The 18,495-nt window shown below is 48.5% G+C and overlaps 1 protein-coding gene across 1 annotated transcript; it reads left to right on the top strand.

Moving 5' to 3' along the window:
• The first annotated feature begins 15,414 nt into the window (after nt 1–15,414).
• On the top strand, nt 15,415–17,461 carry LOC144592254 (uncharacterized). Its single transcript, XM_078396786.1, has 2 exons — nt 15,415–16,599; nt 17,420–17,461. Exons 1-2 carry the CDS (start codon nt 15,415–15,417, stop codon nt 17,459–17,461), a joined length of 1,227 nt encoding a protein of 408 aa, XP_078252912.1.
• The last annotated feature ends 1,034 nt before the right edge of the window (nt 17,462–18,495 follow it).

Here is an 18,495-nt window from a genome sequence, read left to right on the forward strand (position 1 = left end):
GAATTTCACCTTGATTCTCATTGACTTTAGTTTTACAGGGCTCCTTGATGTTACATTCAGCCAAGTACTACAATGTTCTGAAGAGCAATTACTCATGTTGTATGTCTTTTTATCAGCTTTTTTGGCCACACAGATTTTTCTATTTCTCAGTTTCTCTGAATGAAGAAGGTTGTAAAGCTATTTGTATTGATTGATGGTGGAGGCCGGCTGTTCAGAAAAGGGATCTGTAGGCAGCTTTCTTCCGCTTCTGTTAGTTGTTTACTTGCCCTTCATTCATAACTCGGTCCTGCATGGAGTTTTCATTCTTGTCAAAGGCATCCAATATATCAACAACGGTTAGAGAAGATCTATATTAAATGATCAAATATTCTTAGTAGACCAGACCATGATAGGGCAAGCTAATTTGTTGACATACTGGGTGCCTTTGACAAAAATGTGGATTAAGCTATGAATGAAAGACAATTAAACAACAAACAGAAGAGGACGAAGACCCTATGAACTGCTGGGCTCTACCATCAATCAATGAAAAGGCTTTACATCTTCTTTACTCAGAGAAACAGATTATTATTTTTTTTTAATCAATATATATATATATATATATATATACATGATTGAAATAACCGATTTACCTCGGGTTGAAGAACAGTTTCTTCCCATCAATCATCAGCCTCTTGAGCCACCTTACACAGCCCTACCTCACCAAACTACTATGAACTTTTCTTGACTAAGGTTGCATTACATACTTTGACTTGTTCTATCGTGGTCTGGTATATCTAGAATATTTGATAAATTATTGTTTATTTGTTTGTAGTGTTTTTGACTTTAATATGCCCATAAAGCTGCAGTAAACAAGAATTTCATTGTTCTGGTCCTGGTCCATATGGCAGTTAAACTCTCTTGAAGTCTTCAGGGGATAATTTGCTGTGAGTGTTCTTCACTACAGCTCTCTTTGATTCAGGGATGTGACTACCCTCTAAAACATTTGCTGCAAAAGCCTCTAGATATTTGGTGTTATCTCCATGTCTGAACTTAGTTGTGAATCTGCATTGCTTTAAATTATATTCCTCCTGGATTATGGTATTGAATGCATTGCTTTCATTGGGATGATCGTCAGTAGAAAGAGAAGGGTAGGAATGTGACAGGTGCCTGTAGGTGACACAAATCCAGAACGTCCAAGTTAGCTTCTTCCCTACAACTATCAGGCTATTAAACACAACAATGATAGTTTCCTTGGTGGATGTACTGTTTCAGGACATATGACAATAAAGCACCCTTGAGTCTCGAGTCTTTTGACTCTTAATACGTATCAAGAAACACAGTAGTTCTTGTAATGATCATTAAGAAACACCTCCATATTGCTTTCTCTCGTCCGAAAGGCAACATTCATCATGAATGTACGGTCGCTGTCCCTTGATCGTGTGTTTGCATCCATACTCTCAATATCTTTCAATCAATGAGTTTCAGTTTTTTCAACACTCCTTTTCCTCCATAACAATTCACCTTCCAGGATTTCCAGACTATGGCACATCTCTCCCAAAGACCTTACGTCTTGGTATTACTATTAGCTTCCAACAAATTTGCAACCTAGAATATCTCCCTGCTTTGATAATGCTGCATTTTAACACCAGCTTAGCATTAAAACCCCAGTTTAGCATTAAAACGTAGCATTAAAACAGTAAGAAGTATGAAGGCTTAGACTTTGTGCTCAGCAATGAACAATGTTTATTTAATTTGGACAGCCACAATTCTGGGCCTTTCAACTGTAAATTGCAGAGATTAGAAATTCAAATGGTACCATAGCATCTACAGGGCAACTGGATCTGCATGAACAGTGCCATAGCCATTGCAATGATACAAAAATACTAACAAAGACATGAAAGCCCAGAATTTTTTCTTTGAAATGCTCAATTAAACAGGCATTGTGCAGTCAAAAATCACATTAACATGACATTGACTGGTTTTGAACATGTTTCTGAGTAAGTTACCATTAGCTATTAACAGAGCTAAAAATAGAAAATGCTGGAAAGACTTAGCTGGTCAGGCAGCATCTGTGAAAAGATAAACAAATCGGGACTTGGAACATTAACTATTTCTGGTTCCATTAATGCTGTCAGAATTTTTTCAGGTAAATAAATAATTAATGTTTTAGGTCTATAATTCTTCATCAGAACTGAGAAAGAACTTCATTAACTCTAAATAAAGAGCATTGGAGCTAAAACATTAACTGCTTTTATTTCCGTAGATTCTGCCTGAATTCCTGACCAGCATTTTCTGTCTTTATTTCAGAGTTCTAGAATCTGCAGTTTCCAGATTTTCATGAAACAAAATGCTCCTTCCGGGTGAAAATGCAAAAATCACTCATTGGAGGTTTTTCACCTAGCTAGTGAAAAACAAGCTGTTCAACCCAACTCAATGTCTGGATTAGGGTAGAAAAAAAACTGCAGATGCCGGTTTAAATCGAAGGTAGACACAAAATGCTAGAGTAACTCAGCGGGTCAGGCAGTATCTCAGGAGAGAAGGAATGGGTGACGTTTCGGGTCGAGACCCTTCTTCAGACTGATGTCAGGGGAAGGGGCGGGACAAAGATAGAATGCAATCAAAGACAGGAAGACTAGTGGGAGAACTAGGAAGGGGGAGGGGATAGACAGAGAAAGTAGGGACTATCTGAAGTTAGAGAAGTCAAAGTTCATACCGCTGGGGTGTAAACTACACAAGCAAAATATGAGGTGCTGTTTCTCCAATTTGCGCTGGGCCTCACTCTGACAATGGAAGAGGTCCAGGACAGAAAGGTCAAATTGGGAATGGGAGGGGGAGTTGAAGTGCTGAGCCACCGGGAGATCAGGTAGGTTAAGACGGATTGAGCGGTTCAGCGAAACGATTGTGGAGCCTATGCTTGGTCTCGCCGATGTAGAGAAGTTAACAACTGGAACAGCCAACTTCTCTACATCGGCGAGACCAAGCACCAGGTCAGGCAACATCCATAGGGAGGAATACTATGTTGAAGTTTCAAGTTGATGATCTTACTTCAGAACTTGGAAAAATTGCACACAAGGGGAATTCGCCCGCAAATTTGTAAATTAATTTTCAGGAAATGCTTTCTTTTTCTAGATAGACTTTCTAATCTGGATTAAACTGCATGCAGTTATGAAATAGATGAACTGAAGACCATCACCTTAGTCGATTTACGAATATTGAGGTACAGGCAGAGGTTTTTTTTTGCCATCCATGACATTAATAGGATTACTTTGTAATCATCTCAGCGTTCTGAAATTTGCATGCAAAGATATCATCACAATGCATGATTATTCTATGACTTTTCACCAAGACCCTGTGTCAATTCAGTTTGTTTAACTGTTTGTTCCACCTGGGCTTATTACATGAGATTAATTTAGCATTTGACTTGATATTTATTCAATTTAAAGCTCATGTATGAATTCTTGAACATGTTATTTCAGAAGTTTCTTTTGATCTGACTATTCCGAATTCAGGCCAAATATATTTTCACAATCCATCCTATATTCTCTCAATCAATCTCCCCAGCTGCATTAGTTTATTCCCATATTGGCTACTATAATGCCAAACATTTTGTCATTATGCAGGACTATGCATTCTATTTCTCTAATATTCCCAGGATCTTAATAAAATATATTATCAATGTCAATATACTTGTTTGTTAATTATACTTAGAATCATAGAGTCATACAGCATGAAAACAGGCTCTTCGGTCCAAATTGCCCATGCCAACCAAGATGCCTCATTTGCACTAATTCCATCTGCCTGCATTTGGCCCATATCCTTGTGAACCTTTGTTATCCAGGTACCTGTCCAAATATCTTTTAAATGCTGTTTTGCCCCCATCGGAAACCGACACTCGTTCCGGTAAGAGGGGACCTTCTCTGGCCGCCGTCAACGGCAGCAACATCAGGACGTATGGAGTATGCTCGATTCCACTCACGTTCGGCTTCTATCACCTCACTTGGCCTTTCACTATCGCCGACGTCTCCCAACCGTTGCTGGGCGCCGATCTCCTCCGGGCTCACTCCCTGCTGGTCGACGTGAAGGGACAACGTCTCATTCATTCTGAGACGTTCGAGTTGATCGCCTTGCGCCACGCTGACTTGACTGCGCCGCATTTCGGCTCTGTGACTTCCTCCGATAACGAATACGCCCACATCTTGGCCGATTTCCCCGACATCCTAACCCCCCAGTTCACAATGGCCAGCCCCAAGCATGGGGTAGAGCACCATATTCCCACCACCGGACCGCCACTCCATGCACGCGCACGCAAGCTCTCCCCCTGACAATCTCCAACTGGCCAAGGACGAGTTCCGCAGGATGGAGGAAATGGGCATTGTACGCTGCTCAGATAACCCATGGGCATCTCCGCTTCACATGGTCCCCAAAGTGTCTGGGGGCTGGAGGCCCTGTGGGGACAACCGTCGTCTCAACGACATCACAACGGCCGACCGGTACCCTGTCCCTCACATCCAGGACTTTACGGGCCATCTGGACGGCGCCACGATTTTTTCAAAAATCGACCTGGTACATGGCTACCATCAAATTCCAGTCCACCCAGACGACATCCCCAAGATGGCTATCATCACCCCCTTCGGGCTCTTCGAGTTCCTCCGGATGCCTTTCAACCTCAAGAACGCCCCTCAGGCTTTCCGACGTCTTATGGACATGGTAGGCCGCGGGCTGGGGTTCCTGTTCATTTACCTTGACAACATCCTCGTTGCCAACCGCTCTCGCCAGGAGCACCGCGCTTACCTCCGGCTGCCCTGCCAGCGGCTCAGTGAGCAATGTCTGGCTATTAACCTTGCTAAGTGTCAGTTTGGCCTCCCTTCGATCCGTTTCCAATCTTGCTCCCGACCAAGGTTGAGGCCATTCGCCAGTTTCCCAAACGCTCTATGGTGAGGGGACTCCAAGAGTTTATCGGCATGGTGAATTTCTATCACCACTTTGTGCCAGCAGCTGCTTGGATCATGCAACTGCTGTTCAAGGTCCTAGCCAGCAAGCAGAGAGACCTCCTTTGGGACGATGCAGCCACGACCACTTTCAACAACCCCAAAGAGGCGCTGGCAAAGGAGACGATGCTGGTCCATCCGCGGGCCAACGCGCCGACCGCTCTTATGGTTGACTCAACTGGCACAGCCGTGGGCGGTGTGCTGGAACAGCTGATTGATGGTAGCTGACCTGGCCTTTCACTATCACCGACGTCTCCCAACCGTTGCTGGGCGCCGATCTCCTCCAGGCTCACTTGCCTTTTCAGTCGTCACCTGAGACCTCCCGAGCAGAAGTACAGCTCTTTTGACCGAGAGCTCCTTGCGCTCCACCTGGATATCCAGCATTTCCATTACTTCCTCGAGGGCAGGGATTTCACGGCTTTCACCGATCACAAGCCACTCATGTTTGCCTTTGCGAAGGTGTCTGATCCCTGGTCATCCCGGCAGCAGCGTCACTTGGACTACATCTCTGAGTATACGACTTACGTTCAGCACATCGCGGGCAAGAGCAACCGGGTCGCAGATACGTTGTCACGCACCGCCATCAATATCATCCACGTTTTGGCTCCAGGCGTCAACTACACGACCCTGGCGGCTGCACAGCGAGAGGATGAAGGGATGCTAGCCTACCACACCGCCATCTCAGGCCTGTTGTTGGAGGATGTGCGATTCGGGCCCGCTCCTTTGCAACATTTCTACGGGACAGCCGAGACCCATCATCCCCGCAACTTGGCGCCACTGGATTTTCGACATGATTCATGGATTGGCTCATCCTTTCATATGGGCAGCAACGGCTCTGGTGGTGGCCAAGTTCATGTGGCACGGGTTGCGCATGTGGCCAGAGCGTGCATTCCCTGTCACACACTGGTTCAGACCTGCCACACTGGCATTTCGACCACATCCACGTCGACATCTGGGACCGCTGCCTCCATCCAGAGGTATCACCCACCTTCTCACCATCGTGCACCAATTCACAAGATGGCCGGAAGCCGTCCCGCTCTCAGAAACCTCCGCTGCGACGTGTGCACGTGCCCTCACTGCCCACTGGATTGCCCGTTTTGGTGTGCCGGTGGACATCTCCTCTGACAGAGGTGCACAGTTCACCTTCGAGTTGTGGTCAGCAATGGCCCGGCTGTTTGACGCTCAGCTGCACCACACTACGCCCTACAACCCGCAAGCCAACGGCCTAGTAGAACCTTTTCACCGTCACCTGAAGGCATCCTTAAAGACACGTCTCGCGGGCCCGGACTGGATGGACGAGTTGCCGTGGGTACTGCTGGGAATATGCACGGCCCCGAAGGAGGATCTGGCAACTTCCTCAGCCGAGCTGGTGTATGGCGCCTCGCTTACGGTCCCAGGGGATTTCATCCTGGCAGCACGTGGACATCAGGAACCACCCTCAACCATGCTGACATGCCTCTGGGAGAAGGTGGGCACACTCTCTGCCATCTCGACGTCCCGCCACAGACTCGCCCCCATGTACGAACCGGCCCTCACAAACTGCCAGTATGTTTTCGTTCGCCGCGATTCCCACTGTACGCCACTGCAAAGGTCTTACGAGGGATCCTTCCAGGTACTGCAACATGGTGCCACGACTTTTGTCATCGACATGGGCGGCAGGCACGAGACTGTCTCCGTGGACTGTCATAAGCTGGCACACTTAGACATTGACCAACCAGTGCAAGTGGCACAACCCCGCCGTAGGGGGCGTCCACCATCACGACCGCACCCACCCTCAACTCTGCCAGCTGCGGCCCTGAACACAGGAGACGCATACAGCCAAGCCAATAGACAATAGGTGCACGAATAGGCCATTCGGCCCTTCGAGTTAGCACCGCCATTCAATGTGATCATGGCTGATCATTCACAATCAGTAATCCGTTCCTGCCTTCTCCCCATACCCCCTGACTCCGCTATCCTTAAGAGCTCTATCTAGCTCTCTCTTGAAAGCATTCAGAGAATTGGCCTCCACTGCCTTCTGAGGCAGAGAATTCCACAGATTTATAACTCTCTGACTGAAAAAGGTTTTCCTCATCTCTGTTTGAAATGGCCTACACCTTATTCTTAAACTGTGGCCCCTGGTTCTGGACTCCCCCAACATTGGGAACATGTTTCCTGCCTGTAGCATGTCCAATCCCTTAATAATCTTATATGTTTCAATAAAGATCCCCTCTCATCCTTCTAAATTCCAGTGTATACAAGCCTAGTCGCTCCAGTCTTTCAACATACGACAGTCCCGCCATTCCGGGTATTAACCTAGTGAACCTACGCTGCACCCCCTCAATAGCAAGAATGTCCTTCCTCAAATTTGGAGACCAAAACTGCACACAGTACTCCAGGTGCGGTCTCACTAGGGCCCTGTACAACTGCAGAAGGACCTCTTTGCTCCTATACTCAACTCCTCTTGTTATAAAGGCCAACATGCCATTGGCCTTCATTACTCCGGTTCTGGAGGGGGGGGGGGGGGGTCATGTTGCGGGCCGAGACACTCTGGTATCAAACCTTCGTTTGTCGGGCTTGAACTCTCATGTGGGCCGGGCATGATCTGTGCCGACCAATCACATGGTCAGGGGGGTGGCCGTCGTGTGCCAGGAGAACAAAGGATTTGGCAGTTGGGATTTGAACTCGGGCACGCGCGGCGGGTGAGCAACGGAATTGTTTTTGGTTAATGATTAAACAGAGTGTTTACACGACACGTGGACCTCCTCAATATTATTTTTTTTCATGATGAAGCAGCTAGTAGCCGTGTCAATATTCATACTCTAAAAACAAAAAAAAACCTTCCTCAAGCTGGAAGTCTGAAATGAAAACAAATGCTGCTGATAACCAACAGGTCAAACAACATCTTCGGAGAGAAAAACAGCATTCCTGTTTCGGGGTGAAGGAGGTTCATTGACCTGAAAGTGTCCCTTGAAGTTTGTGCTTTTATGTTAATAATAATGTCTTTCATTTTGAAATTATGTTTTTTTAGCATCACAAGTGCTACATAAAATGTGCTTCTTACATTAATCATTCTCTTCAGTGTTACTTGTATCATTGAAGAGAATGAGCAATGCAAGAGGCACATTTTATATAGTATTTGTTGGATTGTAATAACTACTGTGATTTCCGGTCTGGACTGAGTGCAATTTAATATTGTTGTGTAGGGACATAGGGATTGGTTGGAAGGGTTCGAACCTTCGGATTGGCCAGCGAGGTCACGAGGTGGGTTAGCGCGGTAGATTCGTCAGTCTAGCATTGGACCCCTTTTAGGTAAGACGTTAAGTGGTAGTCTAGAGCTTTGAGTGTTGCGAATTGTCACGGGACTTTTAGAGCTGTATAATAAACTTTGACTGCAGCATCCATCGCTATCGGACTCACTACATTGGTGACGCCGAACGTGATCCGAAGATCACAAGAGCATGTCGCAGGTAGGAGCGAACAGTGGGCAGCAGAGCGCGAGCGGCGTTCACCTACCCCCGTTCTGGGCCCACCAGCCGCACCTGTGGTTCGTGCAGGCAGCGTCCCAGTTCCAACTCAAGAAGGTGGAGGAAGACCTAGAGAAGTTCCACCTGCTGGTAAGCTGCCTACAGCCCGAGGTGGCCGCGCGGGTGGGACGGTACTTGACCAACCCTCCCCAAATCGAGAAGTACGAGGGGCTCAAGAGGCTTCTGCTGAGGACTTTTGGCTGTAGCCAGAACCAGCGGGCTCTGAAGCTCCTACATTTACCGGAGCTGGGGGATCGGCTGCCGTCGGTTTTGATGACGGAGATGCTAACCTTGATTGGTGACCATCAGCCGTGTATGATGTTCGAAGCGGCATTCCGGGAGAAATTGCCCCGGGACGTCAGGTAGCGTTCGCAGAAAAAGCCGACGCGCTCGTCACGGAGGCCTCCACTCGGGACGACTCGGTAAATCGGGTTTCGAGGCCCAGCAGCTGCCGGCCGCGCGGACAAGATGGCGGCGCATTGGCTGCCATTTTGCAGTCAGCCCGCCAAGACGGGGCTGCAGCACCCGCCATTTGGCAGCGGGCCCGAGGAACAGAGCCGCACAGGCGTGGCTGGTGCTTTTTTCACAAGTGGTGGGGCAGTGAAGCCCGAAGTTGCAGGGCCCCTTGTTCGTTTCCGGGAAATGCCTCGGCCGATCGAATGTAGAGGCAGTTTCGATCGGCCGCAACCACCGCCTCTACGCCACTGATCGAGGTACCGGCACCGTTTTTTTGGTCGATACGGGAGCGGTTGTTAGCATCGTGCCTCTCTACGACTGCGAAGTGCGAGCAGGTGGGAAGGGCCCATCCCTCATTGCGGTCAACGGCAGCCCCATCCGCACCTACGGCAAGAGGGTCATGTCCCTGTCCTTCGGGTCCGGGACCTACCATTGGGATTTCATCGTTGCCAACGTGGGCCAGGCAACTCCAGTCCAACTACATAATGACTGTCTCTGTAATCATTTTAGTTAATCTTTACTAATTTTCCTATACCTCTTTTCTAAAGTGCAGCACTCAGACCTGGACATAATCCTTCAGTTGTGGCCAAACCAGAGCTTTTTAAAAGTTTCATCTTGTCCTCTTTGGTCTTGTACCCTTAACATCTGTTTACAATGCTGTGGAGACCATCTAGATTTTTAAAATTGCTTTCTTAATTTGTCCTACCATTTTCAGCTATTTATGAATAAATATCCCCAGCTCCTTTTTTTTCTTGTACCCCTATTGAAGTAATTTCTCTAATTTAGATTGTCTCTTCTCATAGTTCCTCCTAAATGTGATATTTTCAGCAATATATTTAATCTGCTTTTTCTACACCAGCCTGCCTTTATCTTAGACAATAGACAATAGGTGCAGGAGTAGGCCATTCAGCCCTTCGAGCCAGCACTGCCATTCAATGCGATCATGGCTGATCACTCTCAATCAGTACCCCGTTCCTGCCTTCTCCCCATACCCCCTCACTCCGCTATCCTTAAGAGCTCTATCCAGCTCTCTCTTGAAAGCATCCAACGAACTGGCCTCCACTGCCTTCTGAGGCAGAGAATTCCACACCTTCACCACTCTCTGACTGAAAAAGTTCTTCCTCATCTCCGTTCTAAATGGCCTACCCCTTATTCTTAAACTGTGGCCCCTTGTTCTGGACTCCCCCAACATTGGGAACATGTTTCCTGCCTCTAATGTGTCCAATCCCCTAATTATCTTATATGTTTCAATAAGATCCTCCCTCATCCTTCTAAATTCCAGTGTATACAAGCCTAATTGCTCCAGCCTTTCAACATACGACAGTCCCGCCATTCCGGGAATTAACCTAGTGAATCTACGCTGCACGCCCTCAATAGCAAGAATATCCTTCCTCAAATTTGGAGACCAAAACTGCACACAGTACTCCAGGTGCGGTCTCACCAGGGCCCGGTACAACTGTAGAAGGACCTCTTTGCTCCTATACTCAACTCTTGTTATGAAGGCCAACATTCCATTGGCTTTCTTCACTGCCTGCTGTAACTGCATGCTTCCTTTCAGTGACTGATGCACTAGGACACCCAGATCTCGTTGAACATCCCCTCTTCCTAACTTGACACTACATTAAACTGCATCTGCCATGTATCCGCCCATTCACACAACCTGTCCAAGTCACCCTGCAGCCTTATTGCATCTTCCTCACAATTCACACTACCTCCCAGCTTAGTATCATCTGCAAATTTGCTAATGGTACTTTTAATCCCTTCATCTAAGTCATTAATGTATATCGTAAATAGCTGGGGTCCCAGCACCGAACCTTGCGGTACCCCACTGGTCACTGCCTGCCATTCCGAAAGGGACCCATTTATCCCCACTCTTTGCTTTCTGTCTGTCAACCAATTTTCTATCCATGTCAGTACCCTACCCCCAATACCATGTGCTCTAATTTTGCCCACTAATCTCCTATGTGGAACCTTGTCGAAAGCTTTCTGAAAGTCGAGGTACACCACATCCACTGACTCTCCCCTGTCAATTTTCCTAGTTACATCCTCAAAAAATTCCAGTAGATTTGTCAAGCATGATTTCCCCTTCATAAATCCATGCTGACTCGGAATGATCCTGTTACTGCTATCCAAATGCTCAGCAATTTCTCCAGCATCTTCCCCACCACTGATGTCAGACTAACTGGTCTATAATTACCCGTTTTCTCTCTCCCTCCTTTCTTAAAAAGTGGGATAACATTTGCTATCCTCCAATCCACAGGAACTGATCCTGAATCTATAGAACATTGAAAAATGATCTCCAATGCTTCCACTATTTCTAGAGCCACCTCCTTAAGTACCCTGGGATGCAGACCATCAGGCCCTGGGGATTTATCAGCCTTCAGTCCCATCAGTCTACCCAAAACAATTTCCTGCCTAATGTGGATTTCCTTCAGTTCCTCCATCACCCTAGGTTCTCCGGCCCCTAGAACATTTGGGAGATTTGTGAAGACAGATCCAAAGTAACGGTTTAACTCGTCTGCCATTTCTTTGTTCCCCATAATAAATTCCCCTGCTTCTGTCTTCAAGGGCCCCACATTTGCCTTGACTATTTTTTTCCTCTTCACGTACCTAAAAAAACTTTTGCTATCCTCCTTTATATTATTGGCTAGTTTACCCTCGTACCTCATCTTTTCTCCCCGTATTGCCTTTTTAGTTAACTTTTGTTGCTCTTTAAAAGAGTCCCAAGCCTCTGTCTTCCCACTCTTCTTTGCTATGTTATACTTCCTCTCCTTAATTTTTATGCTGTCCTTGACTTCCCTTGTCAGCCACAGGTGTCTCTTACTCCCCTTAGAGTCTTTCCGCCTCTTTGGGATAAATTGATCCTGCAACCTCTGCATTATTCCCAGGAATACCTGCCATTGCTGTTCTACCGTCTTCCCTGCTAGGGCCTCCTTCCAGTCAATTTTGGCCAGCTCCTGCCTCATGCCTCTGTAATCCCCTTTGCTATACTGTAATACTGACGCTTCCGATTTTCCCTTCTGCCTTTCCATTTGCAGAGTAAAACTTATCATGTTGTGATCACTGCCTCCTAATAGCTCTTTTACCTCTAGTCCCCTTATCAGATCAGGATCGTTACAGGATCAGGATCGTTACACAACACTAAATCCAGAATTGCCTTCTCCCTGGTAGGCTCCAGTACAAGCTGTTCTAAGAATCCATCTTGAAGGCACTCTACAAACTCTCTTTCCTGGGGTCCATTTCCAACCTGATTTTCCCAGTCTACCTGCATGTTGAAATCTCCCATAACCACCGTAGCATTACATTTGTGACACGCCAATTTTATCTCCTGATTCAACTTGCACCCTATGTCGAGGCTACTGTTTGGGGGTCTATAGATAACTCCCATTAGGGTCTTTTTACCCTTACAATTCCTCATTTCTATCCATACTGATTCAACATCTCCTGATTCTATGTCACCCCTTGCAAGGGAATGAATATCATTCCTTACCAGCAGAGCAACCCCACCCCCTCTGCCCACCTGTCTGTCTTTTCTATACGTTGTGTACCCCTGCATTTTCAGTTCCCAGCCCTGGTCCTCTTGTAGCCATGTCTCAGTGATCCCTACAACATCATACTTGCCCATGACTAACTGAGCCTCAAGCTCATCCACTTTATTTTTTATACTACGCGCATTTAAGTACAACACTTTAACTTCTGTATTTACCTCCCCTCTCACATCGGTCACAAATGGCCCTGCCCTTAATCTCTTTTCACCTCTAGAACTTCTGTTCCCATTCTTCCGAGAGTCTTCTGCAATATCTCCTGTATTCCCTTTAACCTCATCTTCATATTCACAATTTGTTAACCCCTCCCCCCCACTACTTAGTTTAAAGCCACAGGTGTCGCACTAGCAAACCTGCCTGCCAGAATGTTTGTCCCCCTGCTGTTAAGATGTAACCCGTCCCTTTTGTACAAGTCACCCCTAGCCCAGAAGAAATCCCAGTGGTCCAGAAATCTAAATCCCTGCTCTCTGCACCAGCCCCTCAGCCATAAATTCATACCCTCTATCTCTCTGTTCCTGGCCTCACAAGCACGAGGTACCGGTAGCAGTCCAGAGATAACCACCTTCGACGTCCTACTTCTCAGTCTTTTTCCTAACTCTCTAAACTCCCGCTGTAGCACCTCCTTCCTCTTCCGCCTGACGTCATTCGTGCCCACTTGCACCACGACTTCAGGTTGATCGCCTTCCCTCACTAGGATTTTCTGAAGCTGGTCTGTGATGTGCTGAACCCTGGCACCAGGGAGGCAACAGACCATCCTCAAGTCCCTCCTGCTGCCACAGAATCTTCTGTCCGTCCCTCGGACGATAGAGTCACCCACCACTATGGCTCTTCCTGACTTCGGACTCCCCTGTCGAGTATCCTTGCCAACAGGTCCGCCACTCGGACTGGAAATGTCTTCTACCGCGACAGTTCCCAAGAGGGTATACCAATTTGCAATAGGCACAGCCACTGGGGTCTCCTGTAGTCCACGTGCACTCCCCCCTGAAACATTCTCCCACCTTCGCTCGACCTGGACCCTTGGCGTGACAGCCTCACAATAGGTCCTGTCGAGGAAACTCTCGCATTGCCGGATGGCCCTGAGGTCATCCAACTGCCTCTCCAACTCCACCACACGTCCATTCAGGAGCTGCACCTGGACACAGTTCTTGCAGGTGTAGCTCCCAGAAGCTCCAGCGACGTCCCTATCTTCCCACATCCTGCAGGAAACACACTGCACCAACTTTTCCGCCATTACTTTGTGTTTTCAGCCAACGGTCGTCCTCTCTCCAACTTCCCGACCTTTACAGACTGATTAACAGTGCCCTATTGGCGCTCTTTTTAAACTGCCGTTCCTCCCACTATTAGCAGGTACTTACTTTCAGCCAATGGTCGTCCTCTCTCCAACTTCCCGACCTTTACAGACTGAATGTCGTCCATTTCATCCCTACCGAGGGGCCGCCTGTATTCGCCCGGGCGCGGCGCTTACTTGCCGACAAGCTGGCCCTGGCTCGGGAGGAGTTCCTCAATTTGGAACGACTGGGGATTGTTCGACCTTCAAATAGTCCGTGGGCCTCCCCCTTGCATATGGTCTCTAATGCATCTGGGGGGTGGAGACCATCTGGGGATTATCGGCGTCTTAACGCTGCAACCCGGCCTGACCGCTATCCGGTCCCTCACATACAGGACTTTTCAGCCAGCCTCGAGGGGGCGACGGTTTTTTCAAAAATCGATTTGGTGCGGGGATATCATCAGATATCATCCACCCACCGGACATTCCCAAGACCGCTACGATTACCCCATTTGGTTTGTTTGAGTGGTTACGAATGCCGTTCGGTTTCAAAAACGTGGCTCAGGCATTCCAACGTCTTATGGACCATGTGGGTCGCGGATTGTCTTTTGTATTTATTTATCTTGATGACATTCTGGTGGCTAGTCGTTCGGTCCCAGAGCACCTGGTCCACCTTCGCACTGTGTTCCAGAGGCTGCAAGACCACGGTCTGATCCTCCACCCATCCAAATGCCTATTCAGCCTGTCCGCGGTGGATTTCCAGGGTCACCGGGTCACATCGGCCGGGGCCACTCCTTTGCCCGCTAAGGTGGACGCCGTCCGAACCTTTCCCCGCCCTACCACCATCAAGGGCTTGCAGGAATTCGTGGGCATGGTGAATTTTTATCACCGGTTTGTGCCTGCGGCAGCTCGGATCATGCGCCCCCTTTTTCAATGCCTCGCGGGTAACCCCGCTGAGTTGGTTTGGTCCGCAGCTGCAGAGGCGGCTTTTGCTGCGGTTAAACAGGCCCTTGCCAACGCCACCATGCTCGTGCACCCCCGTCCCTCTGACGGTGGATGCCTCAGACGTGGCGGTGTGTGGGGTTTTGGAGCAGCAGGTCAACGGTCACTGGCAGCCTCTGGCATTTTTCAGCCGGCAGCTCGCAAAACCTGAGCTGAAATACAGTGCCTTTGACAGAGAGCTCCTGGCCCTCTATTTAGCAGTTCGCCATTTCCGATATTTTTTGGAGGGCCGCTCTTTTGTTGCCTACACGGATCACAAACCTCTCACGTTTGCTTTTTCTAAGGTTTCTGATCCGTGGTCGGCCCGCCAGCAAAGGCACCTCACCCTCATTTCTGAGTTCACCACCGATGTTCGCCACATCGCGGGTAAGCTTAACGCCGTGGCTGACGCCCTGTCCCGGCCGGCCACTTCCTCTGTTGCTGCGGTGGGGGGCGAGGTGGATTTCCAGGAGCTAGCGGAGGCTCAGCGCCTGGAAGGAACTGCCTCAACGTACGCCTCCACTGCCGCAGGGTTGCGGTTGGAACAGGTGGCGTGTGGCCCCACAGGTACCACACTTTGGTGCGACGTTTCCCTTCCCCGCCCTCCCCCGGTGGTGCCGACCGCCCTGCGGCGTAAGGTTTTTGAGGCCATTCATGGCCTGGCACACCCGTCCATCCAGGCGACCTCGGCCATGGTGGCCGCCCGATTTGTCTGGCACGGCCTGCGGAAGCAGGTGGCCGCTTGGGCCCGCGCCTGCATCCCGTGCCAGACCTCTAAGGTCCACCGCCACGTCCAGCCCCCGTACCAGACTTTTGTGGTTCCCCCCGTCCGTTTTTACTACATCCATGTGGATTTGGTGGGTCCATTGCCCTACTCTCGGGGCTATACTCATCTATTAACGGTGGTCGACCGTTTTACTCGTTGGCCGGAGGCTCTTCTGTTGTCGGACACCTCGGCGGCCTCCTGTGCACGGGCCCTGGCGCTACATTGGGTTGCCCGTTTCGGCGTCCCGGCTATCATCACTACCGACCGGGGCGCCCAATTCACCTCGTCCCTCTGGGCCGCGCTTGCGCAGCTGTATGGGTCCCGCTTGCAGCAGACCACCGCCTACCATCCCCAAGCTAACGGGATGGTAGAGCGTTTCCATCGACAGCTGAAGGCGTCCCTCTGTGCCCGCCTGACCGGCCCTGACTGGGCCGACCAGCTCCCCTGGGTCCTCCTTGGTATTCGCACGGCCCCTAAGGCTGATCTGGGTACCTCCTCGGCGGAACTTGTCTACGGTTCGCCCCTGCGGGTGCCGGGTGACATTATTCCCTTGTCCTCCCCCTTGCCGTCGTCCATCCCGTTGGTTTTGGCTTCTCTCCGGGCGCGGGTAGGTTCCCTGGCCCCAGGTCCAGCCTCCAGTCACGGAAGTACAGCAGTGCACGTGCCGGCGGACTTGCAGGATTGCGAGTTTGTTTTCCTCCGGCGGGACTCCCATCGCCCCCCTCTACAGCTGGTCTACCAGGGCCCGTTCCGGGTGCTGAAAAGGGGGACAGTTACCTTTACGTTACAGGTGGGAACCCGTCAGGAGCTCGTTTCTGTCTCCCGGCTCAAACCGGCCCACTTGGACCCGGACCGTCCCGTGCTGGTGGCTCAACCTCCTTGCCGGGGCCGACCTCTGGCCGGCACACCTGTTTCCCCAGCTGCGTCCCTTCCCTCACCCCTCGTGCCTCCACCGCCCTCGGTTGGGTGCACTCTGCCTTTTCTAGCTACGCCCCCATCGCCTATACCGGCGGGCTCCACCTTCCCTCCCCCTCCAAAGGAGTCCCCATCGTCTCCATCGCGGGGCCCTTCCCGCCTCCTGCCACGCTGGCGGTACCGGCCTCCCCTCTTCGTACGCATTCGGGTCGGGCGGTCCGGGCGCCCGTGCGGTACAGTATCGAGGGTTCTGGGGGGGGTCATGTAGGGACATAGGGATTGGTTGGAAGGGTTCGAACCCTCGGATTGGCCAGCGAGGTCACGAGGTGGGTTAGCGCGGTAGATTCGTCAGTCTAGCGTTGGACCCCTTTTAGGTAAGACGTTAAGTAGTAGTCTAGAGCATTGAGTGTTGCGAATTGTCACGGGATTTTTAGAGCTGTATAATAAACTTTGACTGCAGCATCCATCGCTATCGGACTCACTACAGTTGTCCACTTTATAGTAACTAGGCTTGTCAATGCTAAATTTCTCTTCTGTAGTTCTCAACTGTTTCCATTTGGTCACTGCTTGACCGCCACTAGTTTTGCTTTTATACTCTATTCAGAGTTTGGAAGTCGTGTGTCCTTCCTTAAATTATCTTGCTGCTCTGAATTGATACACTTGAGCTTAACGGTTCTCACTGCAACAACGAGTTTACCACCAAATTACTTTTTTAAGTCCCTCATTGTCGTGTGACGACGACTCAATGTCAATCCTCTCACCATAACTCCTGCCATCAGTCTCTACACTGAAATTCTGTGCTGGCAGAAATTTATCCATGCTTGTAGAGGTCATTTCTTTAGACATTGCTATCTTGCATGCCTATTCAGATATCAGATATAACAGATTTTAATAAGCAGAAATGGGAATGCTTATTCCCATTGTTGGACCACACACACTGAAGTTTTAATGCCACATCAGATTTTGTTAGAAAGATTAAATAACTGTCAATTACATTCCTTGAGCTCTGATTGCAGGCTCCAAACTTTAATGCTGCACAGTCTCCAGCATCAGGTTGAAATGATTTTACATCTTTTCTAATACTTTCTGATGTGGGATGTTGATTGGCAAAAGTTTACAAATATCACATAACTATCTTTAACAGGAACACTTGTTTTGTGTTCACAAATAACCCCATTCCAAGCATTTTCACCTGCATCCTCTACTTCAATTGTTATTCTCTCTAAAATTACTCTCCATCAATATGATACATGAATGGAAGAGGTTGGTGCTATGTAATATATACTGAGATTTCCGGTCTGTACTGAGTGTCATTTTTTATTGACTCTCATTTTGATAATAACGAGGCTTGGCTGTACTTGAAACAAACTTTTCCTCTACTTCCATTTCCTCATGCTCGATGAACACCTCAAATGCAGACATTAATCTTGAACTTCGGACTCAACCTGCCAAAGTCCTCGACATCTACATCACTTTTATTACATGCACTACTTTATCCATGGATTGGATGAAAAATTTGGAGACTAGTTATTCAGTATTAAGATTTGACTGTTACAGCAATGATCCACTGAAATTGTAACAAAGTTACATTGATTAACTGAATGAAAGTGGGTTTTTTTCTTAAGTTATATGACTGAGCTCATATATTATTTGGAAAAATCTTGCTTTAATGGTAATGAGGGCAATTGTCTGTGCAGTACGCGACCTGTTTGCTGCAGTCCACATTGTGTTGCGAGTCACGCAGCAGTGAATGAGTGAGATTGCAGGATTCTCTTTGTTCAGTGGTTGGATAAAAATGAATGCCCTTAACACCTACATGCAACCAATCTGTGCTGCTTCCTGTGCTCTTGCTCTTGCTGCAGCTTTAATTATTTACTTTACGAAGTAATTTATACTGCAACAGGAATTTCTGATGGTCCTGATTAACCCATTTTGCTCAAAAATTACCAATGCTGCATGCAGGCCAATTGATTATGAATAACAGTACATAGAATTTATGAAGGTATCATCAGGGATAATGCAAAAATAGAACACGTCAAATATTTTCTCCTTGATCTAAACAAAATGGAATTTAGAATTACAATGTCTCTAG

Source organism: Rhinoraja longicauda, chromosome 3, assembly GCF_053455715.1.
Source record: "Rhinoraja longicauda isolate Sanriku21f chromosome 3, sRhiLon1.1, whole genome shotgun sequence".
Classification (NCBI taxonomy): domain Eukaryota; kingdom Metazoa; phylum Chordata; class Chondrichthyes; order Rajiformes; family Arhynchobatidae; genus Rhinoraja; species Rhinoraja longicauda.